This window comes from Telopea speciosissima, chromosome 1 (assembly GCF_018873765.1).
Source record: "Telopea speciosissima isolate NSW1024214 ecotype Mountain lineage chromosome 1, Tspe_v1, whole genome shotgun sequence".
Taxonomy (NCBI): domain Eukaryota; kingdom Viridiplantae; phylum Streptophyta; class Magnoliopsida; order Proteales; family Proteaceae; genus Telopea; species Telopea speciosissima.
Window position 1 is genome coordinate 43,727,918 of NC_057916.1, and position 23,127 is coordinate 43,751,044.

The 23,127-nt window shown below is 40.5% G+C and overlaps 2 protein-coding genes across 2 annotated transcripts; one reads left to right on the forward strand and one right to left on the reverse strand.

Moving 5' to 3' along the window:
• The first annotated feature begins 237 nt into the window (after nucleotides 1-237).
• On the forward strand, nucleotides 238-15,358 carry LOC122650066. The gene is made up of 3 exons (XM_043843366.1): nucleotides 238-401; nucleotides 571-776; nucleotides 15,088-15,358. The coding sequence occupies exons 1-3, from the start codon at nucleotides 303-305 to the stop codon at nucleotides 15,356-15,358; spliced, it is 576 nt and encodes a 191-aa protein (XP_043699301.1). The 5' UTR covers nucleotides 238-302.
• Nucleotides 15,359-18,202: 2,844 nt separating this feature from the next.
• On the reverse strand, nucleotides 18,203-22,009 carry LOC122650076 (probable terpene synthase 9; the record flags this gene model as incomplete). Its single annotated transcript, XM_043843377.1, has 7 exons — nucleotides 18,203-18,579; nucleotides 18,878-19,138; nucleotides 19,471-19,609; nucleotides 19,706-19,924; nucleotides 20,824-21,193; nucleotides 21,512-21,767; nucleotides 21,884-22,009. Coding segments are annotated over 7 exons (1,659 nt in total), but the record flags the coding sequence as incomplete, so codon positions are not given.
• Nucleotides 22,010-23,127: the final 1,118 nt, after the last annotated feature.

Below are 23,127 nucleotides of genomic sequence, written 5' to 3' on the forward strand. Positions count from 1 at the left end.
TACCCTACTTTCCTTGTCCCCCATGAAAGGAATCCAACATCAGAAAAGAAGGAAAAAAAAGGGTAGCCAAAGTAAATAAAGTAAACCATCAGTACAAAAGAAACTTTCTCCTTTTCTCGTTACAGCTAATAAGCTAATCTCTTTCACATGGTATTAATATTATTTTTCCACATAACACTGTTGAACTTATATTCACATTCTCCAGTCTCTCTCAAGTCTCACCTCATAACAGAGAAGGGAAAGTTCAATCCATATTCCATAATCTTATTCAGATCAGCTTAGAGCTCCAAATCTCTGCAAGAATGGGGAAAGCTGTAGGTGCTCTCATTTGTCTTTTAATCGTTGTTATGGACATTGTAGCAGGATTACTTGGCATTCAAGCCGAAAACGCACAGAACAAGGTTAAGTGTTGTGAAATGACAAGTTCTGGTTACCTATTATTCCTTCTCTTATCAGTTCAATGATATGAACATCTTTAGTTTAGTTTTCTTGGTCTTCTTTAAATTATTGGTCGATCTTCCTTCCTATTAACTTATTAATCTTTTTTTTTTTTTTTTTTTTTGTTGACAGGTGAAGCATTTAAGGATGTGGATTTTTGAGTGTAGAGAACCAAGTGAAGACGCGTTCAAGTTAGGATTGGCTGCAGCAGCAATTCTGGCTATAGCGCATGTAATTGCAAACTTGCTGGGTGGTTGCATCTGTATCTTTTCCAAAGACGAATTGGAGAGATCTTCTGCCAACAGGCAATTAGCAGTGGCTTGCCTCTTCATCTCATGGTATGTTTCTCTCACTTCTTCTTCTTTTCTCTCTCTATCTCATATTCACATTGAATGATTAAGTGTTGGGGATATGGATAACTTTTTTTGACTTTTTGGGGTCTTAGGCAACATTTAATTCCACCCTAGTATTGTCTGTGGAAAAATACCCCGACCCTACGAAAAAGCAGTTTGAATCCGCACCACCTGTCCAGCACCCTGTCGTCCAGGCTGCACGTGCAGCGTCAGACTTGGTGAAGCGTGAAAAGACCACCTCACTCCTGTCCGAGTGCCACCCCCAAGCAGGGGTGAGGCGGTCTTTTCATGCCTCACCAAGTCTTGCGCTGCACGTACAGCCCGAGCAAGGTCCTGGACAGAATCCTTTTCACACCATATACGGGTGCAAGACCCACCTTTGAGACACGGATCCACACCTCATGGATGGTGTGGATTGGATAGGGGTGGGGACCGTCCCCACATGGGGAGCGGCTCCAGACTCAAAAAAAGGAAAGTCATTCGAATGTATATTCAAAATTGTAAAGAATTTTCTCATGTTGTGAGTGTGAGGTCTTTTCCCACACCCTCTCACATCATTTGGGCCCTATTAAGGGAACTTATGCTCATGCTTAAATTTTTGTGATGTGGAAGATTTCTCCCCCTACTGGTGGCATTGGAAAACTTCAATTCAGCTCAACTCAAATTAATTCTACTTTATCGCAACTAATAAGGGTTAGCCATATGGATCATTATCCTCTATTATTAGCTCTATTCAAAGACATTCATATAAGGCTTAGTGTGTATGTCTTTTCTCGTCACTTCTTTCAAAAGTCATTTCAAATTTACCCTTGATTTTTTTATGCTTTGACATAAAATAAATAAATAAATAAAAAACCTTAATGAGACAAAAATCTAGGAGTTGAACCATTATGGCAAGAAAAAGTTTTATTATGAGGTAGAAGAAGATGTAGAAATTGAAATAGAAATATCGTTTGACTCGTCAATTCTCAAAAAAAAATAAAAAAAAAACAGAATTGCTTTGTTAAATGACAAATGGAAATTTCATGAAAGACCAAGAGCTAATTGTTTGAGTTAAAATGAAACCGCAAGCGTACGGGTCAATCGTAGCTACGGGTCGAACACGAGGAGATATACGCCACTCTATTTAACAAACTAGAACTTAGAAAAGCCAAAAATCACAAATTAGAAGGAGAAGAAGAGAAGAAATTTCACTAAGTGAATGAGCAATTTTTACAAGAGAAGTAACGGGTATTTATAGGTGGAAGAGAGGAGAAGAGAGAAGATGGAAGTGTAGGAGAAATATTCCCTAAGAAAAGAGAATATTCTCTTCTCTTTCCTCTTTTACAATGCCTTGAATCCTAAGAAAAAAAAAAAAAAAAAAAATATAAAGAAGAAGAAGAGAAGATTTTTTACATAGGCACCTTCTATTTCTAGAAAAGTAAACTTCCAATTCTAACAAGTGCTTCCTTTTCTTTGTAGATATCTTCTCCAAGCAATAAAATCAAAGCATCTTTGATTTTTCAACCTTCTATAGATGAGAAAATTTAAATCTATCCCAAGTAGAATTCCAGAAGTGCCCTTGAGAAGTTGGAGGAGAGAGAGAGTAAGGGTGATGACTAGGATTTCTTCAAGAATAAATAAAATACCCATTCTGTCCTTCAGAAAACGTGGAGCATGGGGTGCTTATATAGGCCTCACCATTGTCTTCCTTGCAAAAAATCACCCAAAATAGACCCAAATTTCGTCCAATTTGGAGTTCGGGAGCCCAAGATATCTCAAGTTGAAGTTGGACTGTCCAGAGCCCTCCAAATGGAATCTTTCGGGTACAGGAAATATAACTTCTGGTTATTGCATTAAAACCCCTGAAATCCAAACCTTTGCTTCACTTTATCCCCGGACGACTGTCAATAATTATAAATAAACCCCTATAGACCATTTTCGCGCTTCGTTACGAAAACGGCCGTAACTTCTTCGTTTCAACTCGGAATCAAGTGCCGTTTGAATTGTTGCGAAGCTGACTCGATGGGCTATGCATCCAAGCCATTAACACCTCTAAACAGCTTAAAAACATTTCCTTAGCATTATCTCCTCAATTTTCACAAGAATTCACCTAAAACTTGAAAAGCACAAGAAAGCACCGAGTAACTCTGTCCAATGTGGTAAAATGTATGCTTTATGCCCTAAGATTTCACACATAAATGTGCTCATCACTAATTATCGAGACTTTGGGTTATAAGAACTCCTGAAGTTCCGAACATAGACTAACCCCTTCTTTTTTTTTTTCTAAAGATCAGCAGGATTATATTAAAGACGAAGCAAAAAAAGAATAAAAGAATAACATGCCCAGGCATCCCCGGACAAGGACAGATACAAAAAGCTAAGGCTCAAGGCCTACAACCAAAAGAAAAGAGCAAAAACAACTAATGCTGAACACCCCAGGCCCCACAGGAAGCACTAATCAAATCTGAACCGGGACCTGCCCTTTGCATCATCAGATAAAATTCTCCAGACAAACGGAGGGAAATCTGAAACCCAAGGAGTGTCACTCTTAGTCGCAACCTTAGCGAGGAAATCCGCTGTCGGATTTGCTTCATGAAAACAATAGGATATCTTCCAAAGGATTGAAAGAAGATAAGGTTGCAAGCCTAACCATTGTTGCCTAACGAACCAAGGGATCGAACCCGCATGGAGGGATCTCACGACTGACATGGAGTCACATTTCACCCATAACCGAGTCACCCCCATTTCCTTAGCTCTCAACAAACCATGCATCAAGGCCATGAACTCAGCCACATAGTTAGACTTTGTGCCAAGGAAGAAACTGTAAGCTGACACCAAAGCTGCTCGATCATCTCTAAGAATACCACCAGCCCCGGCCCTACTTGGGTTTCCAATCGAACAACCATCCGTGTTAAGCTTCACCCATCCTCTAGGGGGGTTAAACCATCGCACTTCCGTAATGACCTAAGCAGGCTTTGAAATCACAGGAATGTCTAGACTTCTAGCACAAGATAGATCAAGCACAGACGAGACTGGGTAGGAAAATTCCCTAGAAATTTCCCTCAGAGACACAAGGAAAGTGGAGAAAAGGTCGTCCAGACCCTTGGCCTTCCCCTCAAATTTCCTGCAGTTCCGTTCAGACCATAAGCAATACGGAATTAGAACCACACCGGACAACCAAGCATCTTTCATGGGAGCAGATCCGGCTTTCCTTTTCCACCACCCAAAGAACTCCAAAAGGGTCAAGGGACCCGGCCATTAAACATGAAAGAGAAACAAAAACCTCTCCCAAAGACCACGAGCAAGCGGGCATACCAGAAAAATATGCACATCCGATTCCACTTGGGCCTTACAAAATTCACAGCGAGAAGCCAGGGAAACCCCTTTGCGAGATAGCGCCATGTCCGTGGGCGTTTTACCCTACAACAACCGCCAAGCAAAGCATGAATGTCTTGGTAAAAGAAACTTATTCCACACCAAGCTACACCAAGGGACTTGAGGCCCTTTCTTCCTAAGCATCTCCCAAGCAGATTTAACAGAGAACACCCCCGAGGGGGTAATACCCCAAGAATAGGAATCCGACAAACCCGAACTGGGCAGAATAATGCCATTTATCACAGCAAAGATATCCTTCAGAAAAGATGATCGGACCTGTGGGAGGGACCTTGAGCCATCAACAATGAAGTCCGAAACCCAGGCGTTTCTGTCCAAAAAGAGATTCGCACCTAGACCAGAGGCATCGGCAATCGATTCACTTCCTAGCCAACAATCCTTCCAAAAGCGGACAGATTTGCCATTACCAATAATCCACCTTTCCTGCTGTATTACAAAGTCCCATACTTTGCGGATACCAGGTAAAATCGAGGAGGACGGGGAGAGAGGCTTTAAGCAGCCATCAAAGGAGAGGAACCTCGATCGCATGAATTTATAAACCATGGAATCATCATGCCAAATCAACCAAGCTAACTTACAAAGCAAAGCCTTGTTAATGTCCCGGAGACGACGGATGCCCAACCCTCCTTCCGCTTTAGGCATGCAAATAGCGTCCCACTTGACTGTCACAACTCTTTTAGCCTCGATGTCACTCGACCAAATAAAATTCCGGATCCACCCCTCCATAAGGGAAACAAGGGAGGAGGGCCACCAATAAACAGAAAAGATGTGAACCGAAAGACTAAGCATCACAGACCTTACAAACTCCACTCTACCTACAAAAGATAGAAGCTTGCCTTTCCAACCTGACAGGCGCTGCTTAAACTTATCAACCAACGGCGTCATTTTCTCCCTAGTAACCCTTCCCTTGAAGATCCCCGCACCCAAGTATCTTGTAGGGAGGTTACACAAGGGGATCTTGAGCAAATCCGATATCCGTCGTCTTCTAGAAGGGGTGATAGCACCACAGAAGAGTTTGCTTTTTTCAAGATTGAATTTCTGCCCTGAAAAATCTTGATATTTCTCCAGAAAGGAGTGCAGCTCCTTGATGTACCTGAGGGAACCATTCATAAAAGTAAAAACATCGTCAGCAAATAATAGGTGCCCTGGAGTAGGGACACCCCTAGGGCCTCTCAAGGGGAGGACCTTTTTTTCCTCCACAAGCCGGTTCAACCCTCTGCAAAGGACTTCCTCTGCCAGAAAGAATAATAAGGGGGAGAGCGGATCACCCTGACGCAGCCCTCTTTCCACTCCAAAAAAACCAACTGGACCTCCATTTATAAGGACAGAGATCCTAGTAGACGACAACAAAGTGTGAAGCCACAGAATCCAGCGGTCACTGAAACCAAATCTACGCAAAACCAAGAAAAGGAACTTCCAAGAAAGAGAGTCATAGGCTTTTTGTACATCCAGCTTTAGACCAATACCACCACCCCTGACCGTCTTGTGCATGAGGTTACTCAGTTCAGATGCCAAGCAAATATTGGTGGAAATAACATTGCCTTTCTGAAACGCACTCTGCTCCTTTGAAACTAGGCAAGGGAGAAACACCCCCAATCTGTTTGCCAAGATTTTAGTGATAATTTTGCAGAAAAAATTCCCCATGCAAATAGGCCGAGATTTATCCAGGGATATTATAGCATTCTCCACCTTAGGAATAAGGGTAATAAAGTAATTATTGACCCCTTTAGGCATAACTCCCTCCCAGAAGAAATTAACCACCGCTTTCCCCACATCGCTACCCACCACATCCCAGCACCATCTAAAGACAGAGCCATGAAAACCATCCGGACCAGGCGAGCTGTCCGGGTCAAGGTCCCACACCGCCGTCTTCACTTCATCAAGGCCCGGAACTAGGTCCAAAGCAGCCCTATCCTCCACACCCAACACCTGGGGAATGACATCTAAGATATCCAAGTGCTCAGCAAGAGGAACCTCCTTATGAAAATCTTCAAAGTACTTGCTCACAAAATCAGCCACAACTGAGGGATCTGACACAAGAGCACCATCTCTCATTTTAAGGCATTTAATATGATTCTTAGCTCTCCTTATAATTGTCGAGAGGTGAAAGAATTTGGAGTTGCGATCACCCTCTTTAAGCCATTTATTTCTGGATTTTTTGTTCCAAAGCTTTTCAATTCACAGTTATTCAAAGCTGACAGGTATCTAGTTTTGGCATCTGCTTCCCGCCCAAACAAGAAATCATTTACACCACAGGTATCCATAGTATCTTGCACCTCCTCTAAATCAAATTTCGCTTCCTTTACAACCAAAATGAGATTTGGGAAAGCTTCACGGGCCCAGTCTCTCAAAACCGGTTTGAGTCTCTTCAATTTCACGGGCCCAATCATAGACTAACTCCTTCACTCCAAGTCTGGGAAATCCTATTCTCTTCAAAGTTTTACTTGATTCAACAAAGGTAATGTTCATAGAAACAGAGTAAAATAACAACAAAAAATATTGTAGTTTTGACCTTCCTAGGCATAGCACAACATAATTTAGCATTAAACACCGTGAGTTAACTCAGAATTCAGCGAACATCACTTGAGTCAACTCAAGGTGTTACAACTCAACTAAGTCTAATGAGTTCAAACAACTAGCTAGGGGTGTCAATACCCAACCTGAACCGATAAAACTGGCCTGAACGAGCCCGAACCACACCGGACCGATCTCTTATTGGTTCGGGTTCGGCTTGTGGATCCAGACAGCAATCGGTTTTGGTTCGGCTTGGGCTAGCCCAACGGTGCACCAGTGACCCGAACCGTTAGGCCAGAACCCAAATCGAACCGACCCAACCCGATAAAATGCTGAGATCAAATAAAATTTATGGATTTATGTACCTATCTATATCAGTTTTAAAAGCGTTTAGACCTGTTGAGATCAAATAAATTTTATGGATGTTCTCTCATCCTATATGCGATCATGGTTTAATCCTTTAATGCCAGGAAACTTGCTTCTATAATAATTACTATAGAGCATCCATTGCACTAGTTTCCTATATTCGTTTATGATTTAATATTGAACCAACCCCTGTAAAAACTTGTGTTTAAATTCATTTACTAGTTAGATATGAATTGGGAATCTCTATACCTAGTTGTTGCATTTGGAATATAATAATACTAACCGGACCTTACTAGTTAATTAGTTATATAAAACCGGTACCGAACCGAATCCAAACTGATATCAACCCGTTATCATAAATCGACACGAAACCAAACCGCACCGAAACCAAAATAGCACCGAAACTGAACATTTGTTAATGGTTCGGTTTCGGTTTCTATAAAAGTCACACCAAAACCGAAAAAGCCCAAACCAAAACCGGACCAAACCGACCCATTGACACCCCTACAACTAGCCATGATAGTCACTATGCTCCAAGCGGAGTTCATAGAAAAGAAGACCTGGAAATGGTATTTTTGGAGATGTTTGGTTGATGGGCTTCCAAGTAATCAGTAACAACTTGGAGATATTTGATTGATGGGCTCCCAACCAAAGACTACAGAAACACAAGATGATGATTTCTCTAAATTGTACTTTTTGTTGGGCGGGAGTGGAGAATAGAGACCATTTGTTTTGAGTGCTCTTTTACGAAAAAAATTTGAGCAGTTATATTGAACCTTTGTTCTCTCTTTAGAAGGTCTGGAAATGGTACTCTTGTGAAAGCAGAATGGATTGCCAGGACCTTCAAGGGAGATTCAATTGGGTGTATTGCTAAATTGGCCTTTTGTGCAACGGTTTCTCACATTTGGAAGGAGATAATCTTTTGGATCTTTAGACATAAAACGAAGATTATGCCTTGCCTCATTAGAGAGAAAATGGATGTCGAGGATAGGTGTAGAGCGGACACCCCCAAGTGATCGAAATCTTTAAGGAACACATTTTTAGCCCAAAACTGGAAAGTGCGTCCTATATGGGTTGAGAGAAGTACTGTCCTGGGGAGATGATTAGTGTGGGGGATCTTTTAGTCTTTGTTTTTCATTTGTGTACATGGGGTCCTTAAGGAATTGTGTTGGTTGGGCCTTGGTTATGGTCCTCAATCTAGGAGTCTTTTGAGTCTGGGCTGGGGGGAGCTTAGCCAAAGACTCTTTAGGCTGCCTTTGCCTTGTATATTACTTTTTCCTTCCCTCCTTTGCCAATAAGATGATCTATTTAACAAAAAAACAAAAACAAAAAAACAAAAAAAACACTAGGCATGACTCAAGCATGTCGATCATTTTTACTATTCAAAATGTGTATGCATGAAATCATGCCAAAAGAAAAGAAATCATGCCATTTCAAGAATGTTTCATTTTTTTTTTTATTTAGTATGTTAATTATCCCTTTTAATTAGGAAAATAATTAATTAGCTGAATTAAGTTGAATAGTCATACGATTATAATAATTTGGTGTCCTATGGAGCCAGTGTAATGGTATCATATATATGGGATCCACATGGGGCATACATGATCGGGATAGGAGAAAGCATGTTAGTATGTCCCCACTATTTATCATGTGATATATAGTGGGCCTAACAATGTGGAATTTTCCATGATTCTTTCCCTTGTTGGGATTAAGGGTGTCAAAACCTAGCCCGAATCATTAAGAACAACTGAAACAAACCCAAAAAACCTGGACCAAACCAAATCGATCATTATCAGTTTGTTTTTGGACTGGGATATGATAGGACCGGCTGAGAACTGGACCATCCTATATCCAAACCAACAACCGAACCGAGAAGCGAATGAATCCGATAAAAAATAGAGTATAAAGTTATGAATAGGTGATGAATTGATTATCCATTGATTTCAACATTAGTGAGCAGATTTCTGGTTGTAAGGGGAATCATTACAAATCAATGAGTATGAGGTTATGAATAGGGAAATTGTAACAATGCTTCTTCCTTGATCTCCTTGTTCATTATTCAAAATTAGTTGGATTTTCAAATAAATGATTTGATAGTAGGGTTCATTTTGTGATTTCCATATTAGTTATCTTCTCAATGACTATTCATTGGTTTCAATCTTAATTATCTTTCATTTACAATTAATGATAAATAATTATATGATTTGTGACATTAATTTCACTACAAACTCTATTTATCCATTGATTTAGATATTAGTTGTCTTCCTTTCTTCCCCTTACAATTTATTCTTTTTTTGTTCGGATTGTAACATTACCATATCTTATTAATGGTTGTTTACTTGTTTTGACTTGGGGAAGGTGAATTAAATTGTTTTTATCGAATCTTTCCTCACTAAAAATTATGAATATAAGATTTCATTGTGGTTGAAACCCAAAACCAAACCGATCTAAACCGGTATTAATCCAATTTTTAGAAACCTAAATAAACCGAAGTCGCATTGGACCGAAATTGAAACCAACCTAAAACTGAAGTTTCTTAATAGTTTGGTTTTGGTCTCACTCATTCCATGACCGAAACCGATTCAACCTGACTGAAGCCGAGCCGAACAAACCGTTTGACACCCCTGGTTGGGATAAGGCTGAGTTGGTTTTGGTTACATATCTGTTACTTGCATGCATTCGATGTTTTTTAGGTAGTGAATAAAGGGTTCTGAAGAAATGAAGAAGACGATGAGCTAAGAGAAGAAAGGTTTCTGAGAAACTTCTGTCTCGCATACCGAGAAGACACTTCACTATTCATATATATAACAGATACTTCAGTTACAATAAGATACTAGTTTACAGCTGTGTACTACAATTAACAACTAACACAACATACCCTAGCCACGTGGATGGGATGATGTGGACATGAGTAATGGGTGGTTAATACCCTCCCGCAAACTGAGCCGGGAACAAAGGCCTAGTTTGAGACAAAGAGCATGAAATTCCCGATGAGGCAATGATTTGGTGAAGAGATCAGCCACCTAAAGATGAGAAGGAACAAAGCGGGTAATAAGATGACCGAGAGCCACCTTCTCACGCATGCACAAAGTAATAATCAAGCTCGATGTGCTTGGAGTGCGCATGAAACACCGGATTGACCATCATATGCAAGGCGCTGGTGTTATCGCAAAAGAGAGTGATAGGCGAGAACTGAGAGATCCCGAGATCCCGTAAAAGAAAAGTGAGCCAAGTAAGCTCAGCCGTAGTAGAGGCCATAGCACGATATTCAGCCTCAGTACTAGAGCGAGAAACAGTCGACTGCTTCTTGGCACTCCAAGAAATGCAATTAGACCCAAGGAATGTATAGAACCCAATAGTTGAACGGCGAGTAAGGGGGCAACCAGCCCAATCAGAATCAGAGAATCCATAGAGAGTGAGGGAACTATCACGAACAATCCGAAGACCATGGTCCAAAGTCCCCTTGACATAGCGCAAAATGCGTTTCACCATTCCAAAATGGGCTGTAGTCGGGGAATGCATATGCTGACAGACCGAATTAACAACATAGGAAAGATCCGAGCGAGTCACAGTAAGATACTGGAGACCGCCAACAAGACTCTGATACAGTGCAACATCAGAGAAAGGACTGGAATCACCTTCCAAAGACGAGCGAAGAACCATGGGTGTAGAAGTGGGCTTGATATCCAACATATGGGCATGCCGAAGAATGTCCAAGGCATACTTGGACTGAGAGAGAAACAAGCCATGAGAAGTTGTGGTAACCTCGATGCCCAAGAAATAATGCAAGGTCCCCAAATCCTTCATTGCAAATTGAGAGCTCAAGGTGGTAACAAACGAGTCCATGAAGGATGTGTCATTCCCGGTAAGAACAATACCATTGACGTAGAGTAGCAAAACAAGGATACGACCATGATGATGATAAACGAACATAGAGCCATCCGATAAGCTACAAACAAATCCAACACCAAGAAGAAAACGGCTAAAATGATCAAACCAAGTGCAAGGAGCCTGCCGCAGACCATACAAGGCCCGATGACGTTCACAAATAGCGTGAGGTTTGGCCGAATCAACAAAGCCCAGAGGCTGGGTCATAAAGACCGGGGTCATCAAAAACCCGTGAAGAAAAGCGTTCTTCACATCCAATTGGCAAAGAGACCAGCCCAATACCGTAGCAATATTAAGAACCAAATGGATAGACCCCGGCTTAATGACCGGACTGAACGTCTCAATGAAATCAATACCCTCGCGCTGGGTAAACCCCTTGGCAACAAGGCGAGCCTTCAGGCGTTCTAAGGACCCATCAGCTTTGAGTTTAGATTTAAAGACCCATTTACAAGGTACAATGTTCATGGCCGAAGTTGGGGGTACCAAAGACCAAGTGTGATTGTCAGCCAAGGCCTTCATTTCCTCGAGCATAGCCAGGTGCCAACCAGGGTGCCAAAGAGCAGCCTTAACAGAGGTTGGCTCGGTGGGTATGGCAGAAACTGTGAGGGCATACTTGGGATTTGGCTTATGTATCCCACGCTTACTATGGGTGACCATAGAGTGACATGGAACAGTAGGAAAACCAGCATCGATTGCAACCGAAGAACCAACACGAGGCTCAAGCAAACCAGCATCTAGCGTTGCCTAACCAGCAGGTATGGCAGCCCAAGAACCATCATGAGGTAGCACAGATGGGGAGGCAGACACAACCCCAGCTGAACCACCAACAACGAGCCCAGATGGTGGCGAAGCTGGAGAAGAAGGAGTCAAGACGGAATCACTAGACTGTGGTAAAGAATTAGTGAAATCTGGTAAAAGACCAGCACAAGGAGGTGTGGAGAGTGGAAGCGGTAAAGAAGGCCCCCTAGAAGCAGCATCAGAAAACCAAGGACCTATAACGGAAGTAGGATTGGATGAATGGGGATCCACAGGGGGAGTGGGATCAGAGGGTGGAGAAAGCCAGCTTTCAAAACTACAAAAATCATCATTCGAGGAAGGGAACTGGGTGGCAACAGAAGCAAAGGAAGAAGGCTAAAATGGAAAGAACCCTTCATCGAATATGACATGATGCGATATATAAACACGACCAATGGGGATATGAAGACAATGGTACCCCTTGTGCTTGTCACTATAACCCAAGAACACACAAGAGAGTGAACAATGGATAAACTTGTGCGTGGCATAATGTCGAAGATAAGGAAAACAACATGTGCCAAACACCCTCAGAACAGAGTAAGAAGGAGTCTCCCAAATAAAACCGTGAGAGGGCATGCCATGTCCAACACTTTAAACGGCAAACGGTTGATGAGGTACACAGCCGTAGAGAAGGCCTCCACCCAGAATTTTAGAGGAACCGAGGCAGTATACATCATAGCTAGACCAAGTTCCACAACATGCCGATGCTTACGTTCAGCAATGCTATTTTGGGCAGGGGTACCTGGGCATGAAATGTGATGAACAATCCCACAAATTTGAAGGTGGGCTAAAAAACCTTTATCAGAGAATTCACCTCCTCCATCAGATTGAAACACCTTAATTTTCTTTTCCAACTGACACTCAACCATGGATTGAAAGATCAAAGGGTCTTAAAGAAATCAGATTTTCTTTTAAAAGGATACAACCATGTAAATCTGGAAAAGTCATCAACAAAAACAGCATAGAAACGAAAATGTTGCATACTGGCTACAGGTGCCTTACCCCACAAGTCACAATGAACCCTAGCAAGAGGAACAGTACTACGGGTAAATGAACTAATGAATGGGAGCTTAGTACTCTTATTCATCTGACAACTAGCACATAAGTGGTTAGAAGCTTGAGTTACAACAATGAAATCATTATTTTTTAGAAATCTAGTAATCTTGTCTTGAGGATGTCCCAACCGCTGGTGCCAAACATCCTCACAAACAGCTTGAAAACGAGAGGAGTAGTGAACCTCTGCCTGAGCAATAGCAGATTGCTCTTCAAGAACGTGCAAACCACCATGTCTACTCCCCGATGCCAAAATCCTCTATGTGGGAATGTCCTTAATAATAAACCAGTCTTGTCAAATTCAAATGAATAGGGATAATCATTGGTGAGCTTTGAAACAGATAATAAATTCTTTTGGATAGAGGGAACCAGCAAAACATCGTTCAAAGGTAAAGAGGCACTACCTGTGGCTAGACTACTAGTTCCAGTGTGAGTAATAGGAGCCGTGCTCCATTACCCACTAGAACAGTGGAAGAACCAAAGTAAGGAGCAAGAGCACGAAGCTTACCTGGAGAATCTGTAACATAAGCTATTGCTCCAGTGTCTGGGAACCAAGCCGAGTCCTGAGAATCATTGAGATGAACAGCAGCTAAGGCTTGGGGAATTTCCTCAGACTGATAGCTATTGTCAAAACGCCCCCAACACTTCAGAGCTCCATGATCCAACTTGTGATCGACAAATCTGGCATCGGATAACAGATCGACCATCAGATCGATGATTCTCGTGCTGATTCTTGACAGGAACTTTGTTTTCCTTATTGGCACTCTCATCAGAGGATCGGCTATTCTAAACAAAACCTCTACCTTGAGAAGAGAAATAAGGACATCGGCCTCGGTGGAAAGAGGAATTTCCACGACCTTTGTTTTGGCGGGAATCCTGATGGCTAGTCTTCTCTCCATAAAAGGCAAGATGAGGATTGACACTTTTAGCAAGATGTCCCTTGTTATGAAGATCATGACTCTGAAGAAGAGGAATCAGCTCACTGTAACTAGGAACAGGGGGCTTAAGCATCGCAGTAGCGAAATTCTCAAATTGAGAACCAAGATTGGTGAGAAGAAGGAACACTTTGCATTGATCCGGTACAGGCTTTCCAATTGAGTTGAGTTGATCACAGGTTTGCTTGATTGAGATCAAGAACTCAGATAAAGAAATAGAGTCTTTCTTCTTCAAGAAATGAAGTTTGGACAGCAACTCAAACTCACGTGATTCTGAAACTTGCGAAGAGCTTCAGATAGAGTGTTCCATAAATCTGCAGAGGAATGAACACCAACTGCTAATCCAAGAACATTTTTGGACAGTGTGCCTATAATCCAGGCTTTGATCAATCGATCAGTTTGAATCCATGCGACATAATCTGGATTCTGGATCTCTTTGCCATCCTCATTTGTGATCAAATGATCTGGAGAAGGACAATCGCCACTGATGAAGCCAAGTAGATCTTGGCTTTCGATCAACAAAATCATCTTTGTTTCCCATAGCAAGAAGTTATCTAGTGTAAGACGAATAGTCACAAAGTTTGCGACATTCAAAGTGCTTGGAAATGGAAAGATGGAATCCATTGAAGGTATGCATGAGAGATCTACTCTGATTAGCTCTGATACCATAAAGGGTTTTGAAGAAATGAAGAAAGACGATGAGCTAAGAGAAGAAAGGTTTCTGAGAAACTTCTGTCTCGCATACCGAGAAGACACTTCACTATTCATATATACAACAGATATTTCAGTGACAATAAGATAATGGTTTACAGCTGTCTACTACAATTAACAACTAACACAAGATCTGTAACTGCCCTACGTGATACCCTGGCCACGTGGATGGGGTGATGTAGACATGAGTAATGGGTGGTTAATAGTGAAAGACAAAGCATGCATTCGAACTAGTATAGATCTTCAATGCAATATGGGGCATACCATTTTAAATATAAGGATTTTGTTATATTCAGATTTGAACTTTTTGGGGGTGAAAATCCAATTAGAAAATATTGAATACAGAAGAGCATCAAATTTAGTGGAAATAGAAAAGGATTCCCTTTTAAAGTAATACCGTAGAACAACATTAAATGCAGTTTAAATGGCTTTCAAATATGCTACACGTTGGTTCGAAATCAGGGAATGGTTCTTTTCATTAATTTTCTGGCTTTGCTAGTTCCAGCTTCATGTTCCATTTGTAATAAGTTTCCATGCAATAAAATGGAGTCTTTGGCATGAAACTAACAATAATTAGGGAGTAAATGGAATCTTTACAGGTGTGAGTGTGTGTGTGTGTGTGTCGGTGTATCTAACCATAATTTGGCTTTGGTGATCAGGATAATGGTAGTCGTTGGATTTGCGATGCTGATCATAGGGGCATTGGCAAACTCAAAATCCAGGGACTCTTGTGGGTTTTCACATCATCATTTCCTGTCCATCGGAGGTATAGTATGCTTCGTTCATGGACTATTTTGTGTTGCTTATTATGTTTCTGCCAATGCCACCGTCGGAGAAGAAGAAAAGTGGAATCGCAAGGGAAGCGGAGGGGGTGCCCAAATGGCCGAAAGAGGGCACCATGCCCATAGAGCCCAAGCTCACCACCCTTAACTCCCCTTAAAATTTTTAAGAACCATCAGGTATTTAAGAAGCTCTATTTTTTTTGGTTAATTTTCCTTGACTGTTTGATCATATAAAATAGTTTTATTGAACTTTTGACAAAATGAGATTTTAATTTTATGATTCTCTTTTGATGTCAATGATGCAGGTTGTCGTTATGTATAAAGATGAATGTTATGTTTCTGATGAACCTTTTAAGGGCTCTACTACTTATAAGGGTTCATAGGTTCTCCCTAAGAGGTGTGATAACTGATGATGTACTTAACTTTTTATTTAGTTAACTGTTTAGCTCGGTTTTTCAGGTACTTAGTCGATAAGTCAAAACCTCCAAAGCTATTAATAAAACACGTTAAGTCGAGTTCTTTAACTTATCTCATACTAGGCTGATCAACCTAATTTAGCGTCCATACATTGGATCCAACTCCATTAGGTATATAACTATTTTTCATTAAAAAAATAGGTCAATGGCATCTAAGGTTCCTAACGTTCAGTAAAATTGCAGTAGACAAAGTACTCAATGTTTCACAGATTGTGTTTGAGATACCTAAACCAAGATAACATTAACCAAAGAGGAAGGTATTCATATATATACGTGAGATTCTTCCATCAACTCCATCAAATAGAGGATGCATGGGTTTTTTTGTTATTGTAGATTGACATTTATGCCAATCTGACTACATTTAATGCAAATTGTGCACATGCACAGTAGCATAGTCGTGCATGAAAACTTTTGCCTTAATCACATTAATAATTTTTTTTTTAATTTCCAACTTTACCCTTAATATAACGTACCTATTCTTCTTCCCCTAAACCAATAAATGATACTATTCATCTTTCTCTTCCATTCTGCAACTCCTCACTCATCACTCCCTTGTCCTGCCTCCATCTCCCACCTCTGTTACCTTTGTTCCCCACCCCCAGCAGTCCCTTAACCCCATCCCATCTCCCACCTCTGCTACCCTTCTTCCCCACCCCATCACTACCCTTTACCGCCCCCACCTCTAGGTAGAGAATATCTATATTTTTTGTGGATGTTCCATCGACCTTTGACAAATGAAATTTGGGAAAATTTCACAGACACCCCCTCTAAGTATTCAATATGTCACGAACTTACCAAACTTGGTCAAAATGTCACAGACACCCCCTATTTTATGACTTTATTTCAACTTAGTCCACTCCGTTAGTCTCTGCAGTTAAGTGGCTGTTAACTCTTTTTAAATGGCAAAATTACCCTTACCTGTGAACTCCCCATAATACCCTTAAGGTTAAAATCCCAAATACAAACCATTCTCTTTGTGGGACCCACCATTGCTTCTTCTTCTTCGTTTCTTTCTGCTTCACCGCTGCAACCTCCGACCACCACCAATGTCAATGACTTTCATGGCAGCACCTAGACGGACCATCGTAATCGATGCCCAAGCTCGCATGTCTATCAACCTATAATTGCACTTTACATATCTCCATCTTCTTCTACTCATCGATTCCCTTTTATTTTCATTCAATTTCTCTGTTCCTGTTTCGTGTTTTAGTTTCTCGAATCTCAATTCGATTGTTCCAAGCTCAAAGAAGAAGAAGAAGATATTGGCAATCTTAACAAGACAATAGTTCATCCACCAAAGGAGCTGCACCCCTGATTCTTCAAGGAGTGCTGTAAAGACTAATCTAATTCCAGAGGAGATTCTCAAGGATTTCATCTCTTCCCATCCCGGAAATGCCTTTTCCATGGCATTCAACAGTGCACTCGCTAATGTTCGTCCTGACCAAATCTACTCCCTCCACAACCAAAGGTACCCATATTGTGCGGTTTTATTTGTTGCTTTTGAATTTCTTCAAGTTTAGATCAGAAATCAAACAAATTATTAAAGATACGAAACTAGAAATATTAAAGACCATTTTGTTTTTTTGTTTACTTGTTCACAGCCGCCGTCCAACCACCCTCTCTTTCCCCTTCTTCTTCTTCTTCTTATTATTATTCTCCATACACCATAACCGAACCCATCTCTCCACTGAACTTCAAAATTCATCTCTATTTCCCTTCCATTAGCCAAATATACATCATCATCGTTACCCACTCCCTTTCTAAAACCCCCAAAACGAAACCCATCTTCCTCACTTCATTCTTTACCCCAACTCAAAACCCCTACAAATTGTATGAAATCCAAACTCTAAGTCTTCCAACAGTTTCTAGAGAGAAAAATCAGGTGAAATTTGGGGATTGGAGGTTATTTCTTACAATGGACTATGATGATTTTAGATTGATTTTGAGGAATTCAAGGGGAGGATGTCTGGAATTTCATGGACACAGCAATCTCTATTGACTCTTTGGATTACGGAAACAATTTGAAGGAACAAAGGGATGGAATCGTAGAGTGGCTTTATGGAAACGAATAAACAAATCATGGACACGACAATTTTGGTTGGGCAGGCGTCATAAGTAGTCGAGGTGGCAGGCCGTTGCAGCAGGTGGTGGGGTGGTGGTTGTCATACAGGAAGACGAGGGTGTGGTGGTGGTGGCGGCGGCAGTGGTGAATGGTGATGGTTTAGTACCTTAAATGGAATTTGTCAAACATTGGATACCCAACTTATAATTTTATCAAACGTTAGGTACCTTAAGTGTCATTTACCCATTTTTTATTTAAATAACTAAGAGGGTAAAATCGATATTTTAACTTTGGGTGCTAACCCTGCTTAACGTGAGGGGGAAGGTTGCCATTTTGACCAAGTTTGGTAAGTCCGTGACATATTGAATACTTAGAGGGGTTGTCCATGAAATTTTCCCATGAAATTTTAATTTCTTTCCATTAATTAGTAGTTACATAATATTAATTGGTTTAGACCCAAACTAAACATGTGGGCCTTTGTAATAACCACATCATCGGTCAGATGATTGGAATATTTCTTGGATCCAAAAGTCATTAAATCGTTCATGAAAGGGGCTCGATGAACAGTGAGACCACTCGATCTTTAGTCACTCCACCGGGAGTGCCGATGCCGTCACCGTGTTGAAAGATGCACTGGGAAGTCCGTGCCATGTTCAAGGCCATGTCTACCACCCATTTGGGCAGCCCACAGCTTTGAGCACACTCGTTAAGCTTCTTCCATGAATCCCTCACTAAGCACTCTATGTGTTCTCTTGCTTTTTCCTCTGAGACACCCTTTTCTTTCATGTAGCATTGTATTGACTTGTGCACATCTCCCCTTTCCATCTCAGCCTTCGGTAGCCACATATATAAAAACAACTTTAGTAAATGATGGAAATTATAGGTCCATTAATTCCTATATATAATTTTGGATCGAGTTTCCCTCCACCCATGGTGAATGGGATCCCATTCATCGAGGGGTGGGAGAGAGTGGGAATGGGTATCGGGAGGATATTTTGGAACATACAAAAATCCTAGGAGGGGTTTGTGAACCCTAGGATGATGGGTGAACCGTCCTCTATGGATGGAGGAAAACTTTGTCCTATAATTTTAATAGAGAGATTCAAAGATAATATATATAGCAACGTACTTGGGAAGTTCCGAGATCGTCGACAAGTCTAGTAATGATTGATGCCCAATAAAATAGGTCGTCGGAGCGATGGTTCAAGCAATCAAGAGACTCATCAGCAGATAGGATGCGTCCTTGCAGCTGCAGAAAATAAGCATGGACCATGGCTACAGGACCACCCACTGATATCCATGCATTACCCAAATATTCTTCCAACCCTGGTGTGTACCCCTTGTAAAACCATCTTGCTTCCATCATGTATGCTCTGCAAAGTCTTACCCACTACAAAATAGATAACAAAAAAATTTTAAAAATAATTTGACACTGACCTATTAATATGTCATGATCAAAAGGTGTCATTGTCATAAACATTTTTTCAGTACACATGTGAGATATCGATATTATCCTTATCAAAAATAATAAACATCATGTCATACTAAAACGGTAAGAAAATAAGGTTACAAATTGTATGACCTTGAGGTCTCAATAAAAAAAATTCCCTTCATTAAAATTATGTATGTTTTTATGTAAAAAAGATGAAAAAATAAAAGTTTCATGTAAACTTCTTTTAGCTTAAAAAAATAAAAAGATAAAGGAAAAGAGAAAACGAGTACCTCTTTTATTAGATAGGGTAAGATATTCAAGCCAAGATCCCTTTGTGCATCATAAACAATTCCATTACCAAAATTGAGCAGGGCTAAGAAGCATGACTTCATGTAATTGGGAAGGTCCCCTACGGCTTTAATATCCCACCTGACAAAATAAAAGTAATAATATCTAAAAAGTTTTTTAAGCCAAGATAAGATAAGCAACTTAGAAGATGTACCTTGGAGTCTCTCTAGATCTTACCTATCAACTGCTTTTGTGAAGAGTTCAAGTTCATCTAGTGATCCATATACATCATAAATGTCATCAATTATCGTTAATATTGAGATTAATTTGGTGAGCCCTATCCTGCATTTGGAGAATTCGGGCTCATAGATAATCCCAACTGCCCATAGGAAATTCTCCACTAATCGATCCCTAGCAAAGCAAAGCTCTTCTTTAAAAGCCAAATCTGTCCACCACCTATCAACGAAAATATGCAATACTTAGTATTTAACATATAAAATTATAATCATTTCATGTGGACCAAATATAACAAAAAAACATAGATTTTATAGAATTTTTTTAAATAAATATATAATATCATTTCTACCCTCTCTGCACTCGTCACAACTTAAGTGATGGACCCATGGACGATACAAGTTATGACAATTCACGAGAAAACGCCACAAAATGACACCATAGAGCTCCCATAGGCACATATGAAAGGGGTCGGCCGTGCAAATTAAGCCACTGAGTAACAATTATGGGAATCTTGAATGTCCAAGGAGCATACCAAAGAAATAGAGTAGTAGGCCCGGGCCCTATTATTACACAAAGGAGGTGGCTATCTGTTTGCAAGAAAAACGGGGTGGAAAAGTTAAAAGGGTGGAACCCATCTCTAATGAGATGAGGGAACAGGAACGGAAAGGAAAGGATTGGACCTGGGAGCCCCACAAATTAAAATAATCAATTTCTATTTTCTTTTCCTCAAAATTCTATCAAAATGATGGGACTTTGATGAGGGACGGGTGGGGTAGAAGAAACCGGCTACTATACTACCTAAGCAGACAACCCCCCCTGGATAAAGCATTCTTGTACATTCAATTCTCCCAGCCCGCTATTCAAATAACAATTTTTAGAATTTGATGGAAAAACATAAGATTCTCCCACCCATTTTTTCCCAGCAAACAAAGATATTCTATGGCTCCAAAAGAAATATTGATTTTATGGTAAATTGTTTTTTTTTGGGGATCATTTTCACTAGACAAACGGAGTCGAAGCAAAACCTTTGTTTTAAAGTTGGGGGAAAAGACCGCTACCTTACTATTGTTTTTTAATCATGCGATGAAAACACATCGATTGCTTTAATTAAAAATCACCTTGATAGCTCCTGTAAATCCCTTTGATGAACTGACTGCACAATGTTGAAATCCAACTTTGCTAACTCAAGCAATATTGATGAACTCTCCTTCATATGTTCCTTCTCGTAAACATTTATAAAATTCCTAGCTTCTAATCTCACCATTCTCCAGTGTAATGGAACTTCCAGTGATTGTTGTACTAATTGTTTCATTAATGATGACTTGAGACGTGAGAGACTGAATTCCATAGCTTCCTCTAGCACAGCTTCTCCATTCATTCCAAGGTGTGAAGCTTCATATAAGCACAAGAGACCCTCGAGACCCTCCGCTTCATTACTTGAGCTGTCCATGAAGCTCCCATCATTGTTTTTGAATTCATTAAACACATCTATATGCAAGATTAGAACAACACAAGAAGTGAACCAAGTATCAGTACATATGAAAATACTAATTGGTAGTAGTGAGGGTGCAATTTTATTTCTGTATAGAAATTATGGATTCAGATCATCTACGGCGCAGCTACCGGTCCTGCCTGTGTTGCGCAAACATAGGGCTACGTGCAAAGATCGCCTTACCCCCACTCGGGCAAGGCGTTCGGGCAGAGATAAGGCGATCTTTGCACACGACCGTGTGTCTGCACAGCACAGGCAAGACGGGCAGCTGCACCGTAGACAATCCAAATTGATAAATTATTCATGTAAATTACCTGAACTAATTTGATAGCCATGTTCTCGAAAAAGTCGAAATTTTAAGGCAGCAGTGTAGAGATCATCATTGCCCTCCAAATAAACGAGATGATGAAGAAGAAGGGACTCTTTGATCTCTTCCTCGAAGTGGTAAGCCACTCCCAACCGTTGAATGGAGTCGATGAGTTTCAATCGAACCAATGGATCTTTGGTAGACAGTATAAGCAGCTTTACTTCTTGCTTGAGCTCCTCTAAGCGGGCATGGGAGAGTTCATTCTGCAATCCAACAAGAAGTACTGGGAGTTGGTAAGGCATTGAGAACAAGTGAAAGTGTAAAAATACATACAAAAAGTGAGGATATTACAAGGGATCGAGACTAGCTAGCTACTAACCGTGTAAGGATTCTTCAAAGACTCAATGAATTTGTGATCCCAAATAGAAGGATGATAATGAGCTGATCGGCGATCACTCTCTTGTGATGCCGATGCCGATGCCGTGCCGATGCCGACAACAACCGTGAGCACCGAGTGTCAGCAACCTTTACTTGACAAACATTGCTGCGTTTGTTGTTTTGCAGCCATGAGATATTGTTGGTGCGATGAGGTAGAGACAAAGATGAAGACGAGCGTTGAACGAAGAAACTCAAGGAAGACGAAAGAGAATGTACCATTTTGATCATTGAAGACCAATTTCCTTTCCAAATTGAAATGTTCACAAGATTGGGTTAAGCATCTAAGAACAATAATGGATCTATTTATGATATCAAATTTGTCTGTGGGTCTTTTGTCTTTTTTGTCGGTGTCCATTCTGATATGACGTCCATCTTGCAACATTTCTTTTTATTTTTCATTCTCAATACATTATTGATTTTTAGCAAAAAAAAAAAATAATAATAATAACATTAAATTTGTGAAAGACGTATATAGAAGGCCCAACTACTTGCCACGTAGAGAAGAAAATAACCAATAATTTCCCTATTCAGAAATGAAAATTACCCATGGGACATAAAATCCATTAGATTAAGAGCCAAAAGGATTATAGTTAGGTTTTGCACATTGAAATGAAGAAAAACGTTGTTCTCAGACGAATGTGGACACTCAAATTGCTGGCACCACTATAGAACATAAGGACAATTTCCCACTATAGAAAGAAATTAGGCTTAAAGGTGACGGGACGTGTGCTGTTAGGTCGAAAATGCGTTTTTGAAATCTGAATTTCCATTTAAAAGGGTTCATGCTGAGCCGTCGATTATGTTTTTTTAGGTTTTATTTGTCAGTCTGACAGTTTTGTTGGATTTATGTGTCCATCAAACCCGATTCGGCTCAGTTCAATCTGGTTTTACTTTATATTGAACCTTTATACATTTTGGTTTAATATTATCACATGCGATATAAACTTTTAGAGCATTACGTATCCGTAAGTTTTACTTTAAATGGTAGTCACGACTAGGGTTTGAGCTGGGCACCCTTATCATATGGTTGTCGTATTGGGTATGCCTAGACATGTGATGTCAGGGTATGAATACGAGTACTCACATGATCGATATGTGTATTGGTGAAGAATCTGCTTTGTCCATTCCCTCATGTATTACTGCCAGATGTAGGAAGGAATAGACATATGCTACCGGCACCCTTTA

What these genes read in the sequence shown, in the direction of transcription:
- LOC122650066 (XM_043843366.1), top strand. Translation starts at nt 303, where the DNA reads ATGGGGAAAGCTGTAGGTGCTCTCATTTGTCTTTTAATCGTTGTTATG. An exon ending in CCGAAAACGCACAGAACAAG is followed by an intron (nt 402 to 570) that starts GTTAAGTGTTGT and finishes TTTTGTTGACAG; the next exon opens with GTGAAGCATTTAAGGATGTG. An exon ending in GCTTGCCTCTTCATCTCATG is followed by an intron (nt 777 to 15,087) that starts GTATGTTTCTCT and finishes TTTGGTGATCAG; the next exon opens with GATAATGGTAGTCGTTGGAT.